At 42.7% G+C, this 13,140-nt stretch overlaps 1 protein-coding gene across 2 annotated transcripts; it reads right to left on the bottom strand.

Moving 5' to 3' along the window:
* Nucleotides 1–3,911: 3,911 nt before the first annotated feature.
* Nucleotides 3,912–9,110, bottom strand: LOC111965588 (25-hydroxyvitamin D-1 alpha hydroxylase, mitochondrial). 2 transcript variants are annotated; one of them, XM_023989741.2, is made up of 8 exons: nt 8,840–9,110; nt 7,768–7,964; nt 7,220–7,420; nt 6,386–6,549; nt 5,919–6,085; nt 5,677–5,758; nt 5,315–5,512; nt 3,912–5,125 (listed from the first exon to the last, which is right to left on the bottom strand). In XM_023989741.2, the coding sequence occupies exons 1-8, from the start codon at nt 9,001–9,003 to the stop codon at nt 5,006–5,008; spliced, it is 1,293 nt and encodes a 430-aa protein (XP_023845509.1). In that variant the 5' UTR covers nt 9,004–9,110; the 3' UTR covers nt 3,912–5,005. The 2 variants fall into 2 exon arrangements, with proteins under 2 accessions (XP_023845509.1, XP_023845515.1); XM_023989747.2 differs by having other exon boundaries at nt 7,768–8,143; nt 8,840–8,920.
* Between the last annotated feature and the right edge of the window lie 4,030 nt (nt 9,111–13,140).

The raw sequence follows: 13,140 nt of genomic DNA, 5'->3' as shown, positions 1-13,140 counted from the left end.
CTGAAATGTTTTGAGTTAAAGTATTCAACCCCTTTGTTWTGGCAAGCCTAAATAATTTCAGGAGTAAACATTTGCTTAACATATCACAAAGTTATATGGACTCACTGTGTGAAATAATAGAGGTTGACATTTTTAAATGACTACGCCTTCCYCTGTCCTCCATACATACAACCTCTGTAAGGTCCCTCAGTCAAGTATTGAATTTCACACAGATTCAACTACAAAGACCAGGGAGCTTTTTGAAAGCCTCAAAGAAAAGCAGTGATTAGTAGATGGGTAACAACAACAAATCAGACATTGAATATATCTTTAAGCATGGTCAAATTAATAATTATGATGTGGATGATGTATTAAACCACACAGACACATCAAAGATGCAGTCGCCCTGAACTGAGCTGCAGGACAGGAAGGAAACTGCTTATGGATGTCAACATGAGGCCATTGGTGAATTTAAAACAGCTACAGAGTTCAATGGCTGTRAGAGGAGAAAACGGAGGATGGATCAACAACATTGTAGTGACTCTACAATGACCTAAATGACAGAGTGAAAAGAATAGAAATATACAGGAAATATTCCAAAACATGCATATGTATGCAACAAGGCACTAAAGTAAGACTGCAAAGGAATATACTTTTTGGCCTAAATACAAAGCCTTATGTTAGGGGCAAATCCATCACAACGCATCACTAAGTAACTGCCTCCTTATTTTCAAGCATAGTGGTGGCTGCATCATGGTACTGTATGGGTATGCTTGACATCAACAAAGAYGGGAGGTTTTAGGATAAAAAAAGAAAACGGGAGGGAGCTAAGCACAGGCAAAATCCTAGACGAAAACCTGCTTCAGTCTGCTTTACACCAGACACTGGGAGGGGAAATCACCTTTCAGCAGGATAATAACCTACAACACAAAGCCAAATCTACACCGGAGTTGCTACCAAAAAAATATTTTAAAAAATATATAAAAATCTTCCTCATTGACAGAGTATTTTGTGTAGATTGTTGACAAAAATGACAAATCCATTTTAATCCCAATTTGTAACAATAAAATGTGAAGTAATCAACGGGGGGTGTAGACTTTCTATAGCCACTGTATATTATAGGTTACAGTAGGCTACTAAATCAAGAAAAGATTAGTCTCCTCTTTTCAGCAGTAGGTGTTTGCTTTCCAAACTATGTTTTTCTTGCGATTGTATTTTGAAGTCAGTGTCATTGTAAAGTTTATTTAGTAGCCTACTATGTACACACACACACACACACACAAACAATTCGGAAAGTATTCAGACCCCTTGACTTTTTCCACATTTAGTTACGTTACAGGCTTATTCTAAAATGGATTACATTGTTGTTATTCCTCAATCTACACACAATACCCCATAATGACAAAGGAAAAAGTTTTTTAAAACATTTTTGGAAATGTATTACAAATATAAAACTGAAATCACCTTAGTATCACATAAGTATTCAGACCCTTTACTCAGTACTTTGTTGAAGCACCTTTTGCAGCGATTACAGCCTCAAGTCTTCTTGGGTATGACGCTACAAGCTTGGCACACCTGGGCTCCCGAGTGGCGCAGCGGTCTAAGGCACTGCATCTCAGTGCTTGAGGCGTTACTACAGACACCCTGGTTCGATTCCAGGCTGTATCACAACTGGCTGTGATTGGGAGTCCCATAGGTCGGCGCACAATTGGCMCAGCGTCGTCCGGGTTTGGCCAGTGTAGGCCGTCATTGTAAATAAGAATTTGTTYTTAACTGACTTGCCTAGTTAAATAAAGGTTACATATGCAAAAATAAAACACCTGTATTTGGGGAGTTTCTCCCATTCTTCTCTGCATTCAAGCTCTGTCAGGTTGGATGGGGAGTGTTGCTGCACAGCTATTTTCAGGTCTCTCCAGAGATGTTCAATCAGGTTCAAGTCCGGGACACTCAAGGACATTCAAAGACTTGTACTGAAGCCACTCCTGCATTGTCTTGGCTGTGTGCTTAGGGTTGTTGTCCTGTTGGAAGGTGAACTTCGCCCCAGTCTGAGGTCCTGAGCTCTCTGGAACAGGTTTTCATCAAGGATCTCTATACTTTGCTCCATTCATCTTTGCCTCGGTTYTGACAAGTCTCCCAGTCCCTGCCGTTGAAAACATCCCCACAGCATGATGCTGCCACCACCATGCTTCACCGTAGGGATGGTGCCAGGTTTCCTCCAGATGTGATGCTTGGCATTCAGGCCGCAAAGAGTTGAATCTTGGTTTCATCAGACCACAGAATCTTGTTTCTCATGGTATGAGAGTCTTTAGGTGCCTTTTGGAAAACTCAGAGCGGGCTGTCGTGCCTTTTGCTGAGGAGTGGCTTCCGTCTGGCCACACTACCATAAAGGCCTGATTGGTGGAGTGCTGCAGAGATGGTTGTCCTTCTGAAAGGTTCTMCCAGCTCCACAGAGGAACTCTAGAGCTCTGTCAGAGTGACCATCGGGTTCTTGGTCACCTCCCTGATCAAGGCCCTTCTCCCCCGATTGCTCAGTTTGGCCAGCTCTAGCAAGATTCATGGTGGTTCCAAACTTCTTCCATTTAAGGATGATGGAGGCCACTGTGTTCTTGGGGTCCTTCAATGCTGCAGAATTTGTTTTGTACCCTTCCCCAGATCTGTGCCTCGACACAATCCTGTCTCAGAGCTCTATGGACAATTCATTCAACCTCATGGCTTGGTTTTTGCTCTGACATGCACTGTCAACTGTGGAACCTTATATAGACAGGTGTGTGCCTTTCCAAATCCAATCAATTGAATTTACCACAGGTACACTCCAATCAAGTTGAAGAAACATCAAGGATGATCAATGGAAACAGGATGCACCTGAGCTCAAATTCGAGTCTCATAACAAAGGGCCTGAATACTTATGTAAATAAAGTATTTCTGTTTTTATTTTTAATAAATTAGCTCAACAAAAAAAAATGTTGTGTGTAGATTGATAAGGACATTTTTTTCCAATCCATTTTAGAATAAGGCTGTAACGTAAAACAAAATGTTTTTAAAAAGTCAAGGGGTTTGAATACTTTCAAAAGACACTGTATGTATGTGTGTGTGTGTGTGTGTGTATGTGTGTGTATGTATATATATATATATATTTATCGACGTGTCCAAACTTTTGACTGGTACTGTGTATATATACATATGGCATACTTTTCCAACAGTCTTGAAGGAGTTCCCACATATGCTGAGCACTTGTTGGCTGCTATTCCTTCACTCTACGGTCCAACTCATCCCAAACCATCTCAATTGGGTTGAGGTCGGTTGATTGTGGAGGCCAAGTCATCTGATGCAGCATTACATCACACGCCTTCTTCGTCAAATAGCCCTTACACAGCCTGGAGGTGTGTTGGGTCATTGTCCTTTTGAAAAACAAATGATAGTCCCACTAAGCGCCAACCAGATGGGATGGTGTATCGCTGCAGAATGCTGTGGCAGCCATGCTGATTAAGTGTGCCTTGAATTAATAAATCACTGACAGTGTCACCAGCAAATCACCGTCAGACCTCCTCCTCCATGCTTCACGGTGGGAACTACACATGCGGAGACCATCCATTCACCTACTCTGCTTCTCACAAAGACACAGTGGTTGGAACCAAAAATCTCAAATTCAGACCAAAGGACAGATTTACACCGGTCTAATGTTCATTGCTCATGTTTCTTGGCCCAAGCAAGTCTCTTCTTCTTATTGGTATCCTTTCGAAGTGGTTTATTTGCAGCGATACGACCATGAAGGCCTGATTCACAAAGTCTCCTCTGAACAGTTGAGGTTGAGATGTGTCTGTTACTGGAACTCTGTGAAGCATTTATTTGGGCTGCAATTTCTGAGGCTGGTAACTCTAATGAACATATCATCTGCAGCAGAACTAACTCTAGGTCTTCCTGTGGCGGTCCTCATGAGAGCCAGTTTCATCATAGGGCTTGATGGTTTTTGCAACTGCACTTGAAGAAACTTTCAAAGTTCTTGACATTTTCCGGATTGACTGACCTTCATGTCTTAAAGTAATGATGGACTGTCGTTTCTCTTTGCTTATTTGAGCTGTTCTTGCCATAGTATGGACTTGGTATTTTACCAAATAGGGCTATCTTCTGTATATCACCCCTACCATGTCACAACCCAACTGATTGGATCAAACGCATTAAAATAAATTCTACAAATTAACTTTTAACAAGACACACCTGTTAATTGAAATGCATTCCAGGTGACTACCTCATGAAGCTGGTTCAGAGAATGCCAAGAGTGTACAAAGCTGTTATCAAGGCAAAGGGTGGCTACTTTGAAGAATCTCAAATATAAAATATATTTGGATTTGATTTAACACTTTKTTGGTTACTACATGATTCCATATGTGTTATTTCATAGTGTTGATGTCTTCACTATTATTCTACAATGTAGAAAATAGTAAAACATTTTTTTACAAAAATACTCTTGAACGAGTAGGTGTGTCCAAATGTTTTACTGGTACTGTACACAAATAGGCCTATAATAAATTAATATTGAAGACTGCCTAAAAGGGGTGATTCTGGTTTTGGTGGACTGACCATTACATGMTATGATCAAGATGCATACTTGCAACTGAATTTTGTAAAATTGAAATTCAWGTCTAGTTAGGTGAGAGGAATATAATGTAGTTATCAGAGATTCCACTGGTAATATCATTGGCTACTGGTAATGTCATTGGCTACAATCTAAACCACAAGKWAGTTTAAGTGATATTGCATTCATGAGCATTATTGAATAAAGCACAAAGTTTAAGTGGTGCAAGGGTAATCAACCTGGTATTGAGATGGAAAATCCCTTGTCATTAAATTACTAAGCCCAAACCATCTGGGCTTGAGTTCTGAGGGTCTGAGGGCCTGGTCTGTGGGTTGAGGCCTGCTTCAGTTGGGCCCTCTTTCTCCCCCAGTGCTCCCATCTGTCTCACTCTGAGAGACTGGGATTGTCAGTCACTGTCAAATGCACATAGCTAGTGTTCAGCATGTCATTGGCTCATCTCTCRATGAACTGCAGGTTGATCTCGCTCTCTGGCACAAGCAGTGTCCGGGTCATGGGTTTGACTGCTGCACCACTGCCTTCTGGATCGGGCTTTACATCAAACTGCATCAGAATCTGAGGGGACCAGGAGAGGGGTTGAGAAAATGAGAGGGCGCCCCTCACGTGTACAGTACTTGGAAGAATGGAAGTCCACTATGAGGATGAAAATGTACTGGGACTCAAAACGCTATGGAAATTATATGTCATTTCCAGAGAACCTCACTGCCAAAGCCTAGCTGTAAAAGTGACCAAAGATCTACTCACTCGTGCCAGTGCCAGGTAGACCTCCAGCTCTGCRATGCGGCGGCCGATGCAGCTGCGTTTGCCCACGCCGAAGGGCACTGAGGCGTAAGGGTGGTGGCCTTTGTACAGGTTCAGCCAACGATGGGGCTGGAATGTATCCGGGTTCGGGAAAAATGCTGCATTCCGGGATGTGGCGAAGTGGCAGAGGGTGATCAGAGTCTGGATAGGATAGAATTTTGACATACTGTTGGTAGGAATCAGTTTTAAAAAACCTTGGTAAAATCCTATCATTGCATATGTTTGCCTTCTTCCCACCTTAATATTACATCAGATTGTTCAAAAAAWTTGGACAAAGAAGCACTCAACATCACGTCAACACTTACGTTTTTGGGGAGGAGGTAGCCTCCGACCTGGATGTCTTTGTCAGCGATGACCCTGGCATTGGCCGCAATAACAGGATAAAGTCTGGAGAAGCCAAAACATAACAATGTCAGTGTGACTGATCAGTCTAATGATTGATCGATTGGTTGTAGTTGATTGAATCAGGGGTACATAGTTCATTCAAATTGGTAGTGGATGAAATGAGCTCCCCTTAATTATATAATGAGGAGCTATGAGCACTTACCTGAGCACCTCCTTCACCACAGCCTTCATGAGGGGCATGCGAGCCACGTCTACAGCCCCAGGCACCCTCCGACCCCCCATCACGGCCAGTACCTCCTCCCTCAGCGAGGCCTGCACCTCGGGGTGCCGAGATAGTTCGTACAGGGACCAGGACATGGTGCTGGAGATCTGAACCCACACAGGACACAACAGGTCAGTACGACAGAAAGATCATTCACCATAAGGTCACTGGCAGTGGATGGAGAGGATAGTGAGCTCCTTACAGCTTAAGAAGAGGTCGTATGCTGTGATTTACTCAATGATATAGTATACTTTTGACTAGGAGTGAGAGGAAATGGAGATGTATGACTATTGGATATTTTATAAACTAATAGTAAAGAGCAGGCTCAAAGATGGAGCGATTAGGACAGAGAAGACAATAAGGAGGGAGAGATGCAAGAGGAAGAAGACATGAGAGATTTTCTTCACCGTGTCCACCCCAGCCAGAAGCATCTCAGTGACGTTGCTGTACACCGTCTTCATGGGCAGCCCTGTGCGGGTCAGGAAGTARGTCAGATATCGCCCCTCCACCTCCTCTCCCCGCGCCACCTTCTCAGCTTCCTCCTTCAGACGCTGGTCAATGTGACCTTTAGCTGCAAGGAGAGAGATCAGGAGTCAGATCAGAGTAAARAATCTCAGATCTGGGTTCAAATACTATTTTAAATATTTTAAATACTTTCAGCGTTTGCTTTAGCCTAATGAATGCCAGAWGGGCGGGGCTTGCATTGGTTCCATAGCACCAATCATCAATCAATTCCAGCTGAAGTATTTCAAATAGTTTTTGAACCCAGGTCTGAAGGAGCTCTAGTCCAACTAAGGGAATCTGTACAGCTTGGAAATTAAAAAATAGACCTCCGGGAAAGTTTACTACAGGGATTACAGGTGATGAATGGAAGGCAGCCACACACACACTATGGGTCCTATTGAATGGGAACGATTTATAGCAAATTACTAGAAATCGATCCGTAGAGGGTAACTAACCACTGGGGGCATCTAATAATTATAAGTAGGTCAGTGGGGTTAAAAAGATCTAATGTAAGAGGTGACATGTACTAAAAAGTTGACAGAATTAAACCAAGGTGGAGCAATTTTATTTGTCACATGCTTCGTAAACAACAGTTGTAGACTAACAGTGACATGCTTACTTATGGGCCCTTCCCAACAATGCAGAGGGAAAACATTTTATAATAGACTGATAATAACACAAGGAATAAATACACAATATGTAACAATAGTATGAGGCTATCAAAGATGGCAGCTCACCGAATTGGAAAATGTAGTCCCAGCATTGGCAGAAAGTGTCCCAGGGCATGGGGAACAGCTTGTGTAACCAGGCGGGCATAGCCATGGTGAGGAGTGTCATGACAAACATGGTGTTAATGGACTGGATGAAACACTCTGTCTCCGTGGGAACCACAGGGTCTAGGCAACCAATCTTGGTCTCGAACAAGACTGAGGAGATCCCTGCAGAGAGGAAGACAGGCACAGGTCAAGGGTGAGAAGGGTTTGAAGGGCTTTCCGGAAGGGCTTTGTTTGTTTTCACTCTGTAATACAGATCCAATCAARCCTATTATAGACTTGTCAGAGTACCCTATCCTACCATACACAAGTAAGTGGTGGTAATAGACTAAACTAGAAGCCCACAATGCTAATTGACATTGATACAATAAAGTTGCTTCCTGATCTTGTGTCTTATTACAGGACTGATCTCAGATAACCTCACACCTGACCTCGGATGCTGAACTYATATGCCACCGTGTAAAAGTAAARATAAAAACAAAGAGAACAGRTTGAGTGCAAATAGGTCTTACCTTCGAGGCCGAAGCGGTAGAACTCACTGCTGATGTTCGGGACGAGACCGCAGCGGTCCTGGCGCCTGCTGAGGCGGAGCTTAGCAATGAGGTCATCAACAACGGCATTTAGAGTGGTGTCGTAGGMCTCCACCGCCTTTGGATGTAGCATGTGCTTCCCCAGGAGACTCCGCACCGCCTGCCACTCCTCCCCTTCACTTACGTCAAAAAAAAATCAAGGTTAGCGTTGCAAAATTCCTGGAACTTTCAATAAATTCCATGACTTTCCCGAAAATTCCTGTAATAAGGAGGGAATAAGCAGGAAATCCRGRATCCTCCAACCAGGTTTTTTGGAAAACCWGGGAATTTATTTAAAGTTCCCAGCGATTTTTCAACCCTAAGGAAGGTAAACAGAAAATAATGTMATCAATGAGTTTGCACAGCAAACATCCAATAGTTTACATGTTTTATACAGGCTGAGCCAAMTGTAACTGTACAGTTGAACTGTAACTTGATTGAACTGTAATTGAACTGTGAGCATTTTCATATTCCTGCTCATTAGGTTATAACCCAAAGGTAATAATAGATCAAAGGCTGACATCTGTCTCTTTCCTGAGTCTCTGTCTGTGCCTGTCTGGCTTCTAGACCAATTAGTYMTTTGTCTTAAAGGGATACTTCAGGATTTTGGCAAACTCATGGATACCATTTATATGTCTCTGCATCCAGTATGAAGGAAGTTAGAGGTAGTTTCGCTAGCCAATGCTAACTAGTGTTAGCACAATGACTGGATGTCGATACCATAGACTTCCATTCATTGCCCTAAACGCTAGTTAGCAATTGTGCTAATGCAAGTTAGCAACTTTCTTCAAACTGCACACAGAAACATGGTATCCACGAGTTCATCAGACTCTAGGGAAGTAGATAAAGGGCTTCATTGCCAAAATCCTGAAGTATCCCTTTAAGTCTTTGTTTCATCTCTGTTAATCTTTCCTGCTTCCTGTCAACAGCACACGAACCTGATGTCAGAACAGCTTAGATTAGAATGACAAGCATGGGAGGGDAGACAGCAGAGGAGGAGAGTAATGGTACCAACGCTGTGAGCAGTCCGTAGCCATGACCTCGTTGTTTCCTGTAGTCCTTCCAGGAGGAGAGGTCAGAGCGGATGGGGGTCTTGCCCTCCTGCCTCAGCACTTGCTCAATCAGGGCTGGCTCTGCCACGTGCACCGTCAGGATGGGGCCGAAGCTGGCCTTCCACATCGGCCCATAGCGCTTCACACCCTCAATCTGGGAGAAGACAACACATTAGTACACAACGCATATAGATGGCATGATTCACTGGAGATGGAACCATCCATAAAATTAGAAATAATCTATTTCTATGGATGTAGCATCAACATGTTGTGAGCAGACCTAGCTACAGTTCTATGACTGTACGTACATGACTGTACATACATACCCCAACCAGAAGCCATGGATTACAGGCAACATCCACACTGAGCTAAAGGGTAGAGCTGCCACTTTCAAGGAGCGGGACTCTAACCCGGAAGCATATAAGGAATCCTGCTTTGCCCTCCGACGAACCACCAAACAGGCAAAGCGTCAATACAGGATAAAGATTGAATCATACTAYACCGGCTCCGATGCTCGTCGGATGTGGCGGGGCTTGCAAACTATTACAGACTACTACACCTCCTTCTGCAACTGGATCCTGGACTTCCTGATGGGCCGCCCCCCAGGTGGTAAGGGTAGGCATCAACACATCTGCCACACTGATCATCAACACAGGGGCCCCTCAGGGGTGCGTGTGCTCAGTCCCCTCCTGTACTCCCTGTTCACACATAACTGCATGGCCAGGCACGACTCCAACACCATCATTAAGTTCGCAGGTGGCCTGATCACAGACAACGATGAGACAGCCTATAAGGAGGTCAGAGACCTGGCCGTGTGGTGTCAGGACAACAATCTCTCCCTCAACGTGATCAAGAGAAAGGAGATGATTGTGGACCACAGGWAAAGGAGGACTTAGCACGACCCCATTCTCATCGACGGGGCTGTAGTGGAGCAGGTTGAGAGTTCCAAGTTACTTGGTGTCCACATCACCAACAAACTATCATGGTCCAAACACACCAAGACAGTCGTGAAGAGTGCACGAAAAAGATTGACTGAAAAGATTTGACATGGGTCCTCAGATCCTCAAAAAGTTCTACAGCTGCACCATCGAGAGCATCCTGACTTAGCACTAATTGTACAGTAGGTAGCACAATGAATGTCCCCACAGACACGTCTCACAGGAACAGCGATACCCAGCAGCGGCATTCCCAGAATCACCTACCTTCATGTCTAAATATTATCCCATCAGTTTGAACCACAGACAAGCTACAACCAGAATGCCTGACAGGAAAATATGCCCCAAGGTAGCGTGACTTTCACATTTCTAGGAAAACAGAAGACCATGCATACATGTATGACATTCTTTTAATAGCGAACAATTACAAAATTATTTTTTWACCTTTTTATAATGTGTTATGCCAACAGAGAAAGAAGCATTTTGAAGCACCATATCATACAAGTCACGTMAGGTTCTAGATGTAGAAAAAGGCTAACACACAAATYATTTKTTTGACGTAAGAGATACAGACAACTCACAGAGGATACATAGTTTTGTACAAYTGAGTATGACTTCATATAAGATAAGACTTTTAGAAAGACAAAAGTGTTTGTAAACAGAGTAACCCAGGTGGGAGGATATGAAGCACCATGTTAGTCCTACCAGCTGCCATTTTTCACTGAGACTCTAATGAGCACTATATAAGCACCATATGAGCACCATTCTGATAGAAACATCACAGTTTTGTCCAAACTAATAATAATTCAATAACACTCTTCTAAAGGCAGTACATGGCATATTTATAAGCATTTTATAGCATCTTCATCAGCAATGCGTAAACATTAATAAATGCAACTGAAGTTGGGTTTGCCTTGGCCTCTGCCAATCTATGATTTAAATTAGAGAGGAATAAGTTGCTTTCTGTTTGTCTAAGCTAAGGAATGAGTTACAACTGTTCTGGTTATGAACAGAACAATGCACGACCAACACAGCTGTAAACAAAAAAACAATGAAATTACACACATGGAATCATGTAGTAAACAAAAAAGTGTTAATCAAATACAAATATATTTTATATTTGAGATTCTTCAAAGTAGCCACCTTTTGCCTTGATGACAGCTTTGCACACTCTTGGCATTCTCTCAATCAGCTTCACCTTGAATGCTTTTCCAACAGTCTTGAAGAAGTTCCCACATATGCTGAGCACTTGTTGGCTGCTTTTCCTTCACTCTGCGGTCCAACTCATCCCAAACCATCTCAATTGGGTTGAGGTCGGGTGATTGTGGAGGCCAGGTCATCTGATGAAGCACTCCATCACTCTCCTTCTTGGTCAAATATCCCTTACACAGCCTGGAGGTGTGTTAGGTCATTGTCTTGTTGAAAAACAAGTGATCGTCCCACTAAGCGCAAACCAGATGRGATGGCGTATCGCTGCAGAATGYTGTGGTAGCCATGCTGGTTAAGTGTGGCTTRAATTCTAAATAAATCAATGACAGTGTCACCATCAAAGCACCCCCACACCATATCACCACCTCCTCCATGCTTCACGGTGGGAAACACACATGCCGAGATTATCCGTTCACATACTCTGCGTCTCAAAGACACGGCGGTTGGAACCAGAAATCTCACATTTGGACTGTTCAGACCAAAGGACAGATTTACACCGGTCTAATGTCCATTATTYGTGTTTCTTGGCCCAAGCAAGTCTCTTCTTCCTATTGGTGTCCTTTAGTARTGGTTTCTTTGTAGCAATTCGACCATGAAGTCCTGACTCACGCTGTCTCCTCTGAACAGTTGAGGTTGAGATGTGTCTGTTACTGGAACTCTGTGAAGCAGTTATTTGGGTTGCAATTTCTGAGGCTGGTAACTCTAATGAACGTATCTTCTGCAGCAGAGGTAACTCTGGATCTTCCTTTCCTGTGGCGATCCTCATGAGAGCCAGTTTCATCATTGACTGCACTTCGAGAAACTTTCAAARTTCTTGACATTTTCCGGATTGACTGACCTTCATGTCTTAAAGTAATGATGGACTGTCGTTTCTCTTTACTTATTTGAGCTGTTCTTGCCATAATATGGACCTGGTCTTTTACCAAATAGGGCTATATTCTGTATTCCACCCCTACCTTGTCACAACACAACTGATTGCCTCAAATGCATTAAGAAGGACAGAAATTCCACAAATTAACTTTTAACAAGGCCCACCTGTTAATTGAAACGCATTCCAGGTGACTACCTCATGAAGCTGGTTGAGAGAATGCCAAGCATGTGCAATGCTGTCATCAAGGCAAAGGGTGGCTACTTTGAAGAATCTCAAATATAAAATATATTTTGATTTGTTAAAAGCTCTTTTGGTTACTACATGATTCCATATGTGTTATTTCTTAGTTTTGATTTCTTCACTATTATTCTACAATGAAGAAAATAGTAAAAATAAAGAAAAATCCTGGAATGAGTAGGTGTGTCCAAACTTTTGACTGGTACTATATATATATATATATATWTTTTTTAATGTTATATATATAGGGCACATTTGTAAAAGAGACCTAGGTTTCAGTATGCCTTCCCTGTTAAAATAAAGGTGAAATAAAATAAAATACAAATCTTTTTTGTACGTGTTGTAACCGATTGAAACGCTATTAGCGCRCACCACCGCTAACTAGCTAGCCATTTTACATCCGTTACACTCACCCCCCTTTCGACCTCCTCCTTTTCCCGCAGCAACCAGTGATCCGGGTCAACAGCATTTAGGATCACCACTTTATTTTAAGAATGTGAAATGTCAGAATAATAGAAGAGAGAATGATTTATTTCAGCTTTTATTTMTTTCATCACATTCCCATTGGGTCAGAAGTTTACATACACTCAATTAGTATTTGGTAGCATTGTCTTTCAATTGTTTAACTTGGGTCAAACGTTTTGGGTAGCTGCTTCCCACAATAAGTTGGGTGAATTTTGGCCCATTCCTCCTGACAGAGCTGGTGTAACTGAGTCAGGTTTGTAGGCCTCTTTGCTCGCACATGTTTTTTCAGTTCTGCCCACAAATTTTCCATGGGATTGAGGTCAGGGCTTTGTGATGGCCACTACAATACCTTGACATTGTTGTTCTTAAGCCATTTTGCCACAACTTTGGAAGTATGCTTGGGGTCATTGTCCATTTGGAAGAGCCATTTGCGACAAAGCTTTAACTTCTGACTGATGTCTTGAGATGTTGCTTCAATATAGCCACATAATTTTCCCTTCCTCATGACGGCATTTATTTTGTGAAGTGCACCAGTCCCTCCTGCAGC

Source organism: Salvelinus sp. IW2-2015, linkage group LG1 (genome assembly GCF_002910315.2).
Source record: "Salvelinus sp. IW2-2015 linkage group LG1, ASM291031v2, whole genome shotgun sequence".
Lineage (NCBI taxonomy): Eukaryota > Metazoa > Chordata > Actinopteri > Salmoniformes > Salmonidae > Salvelinus > Salvelinus sp. IW2-2015.
Note: the sequence above shows the minus strand (reverse complement) of the source record. Positions and strands in the feature narration are given on the sequence as shown.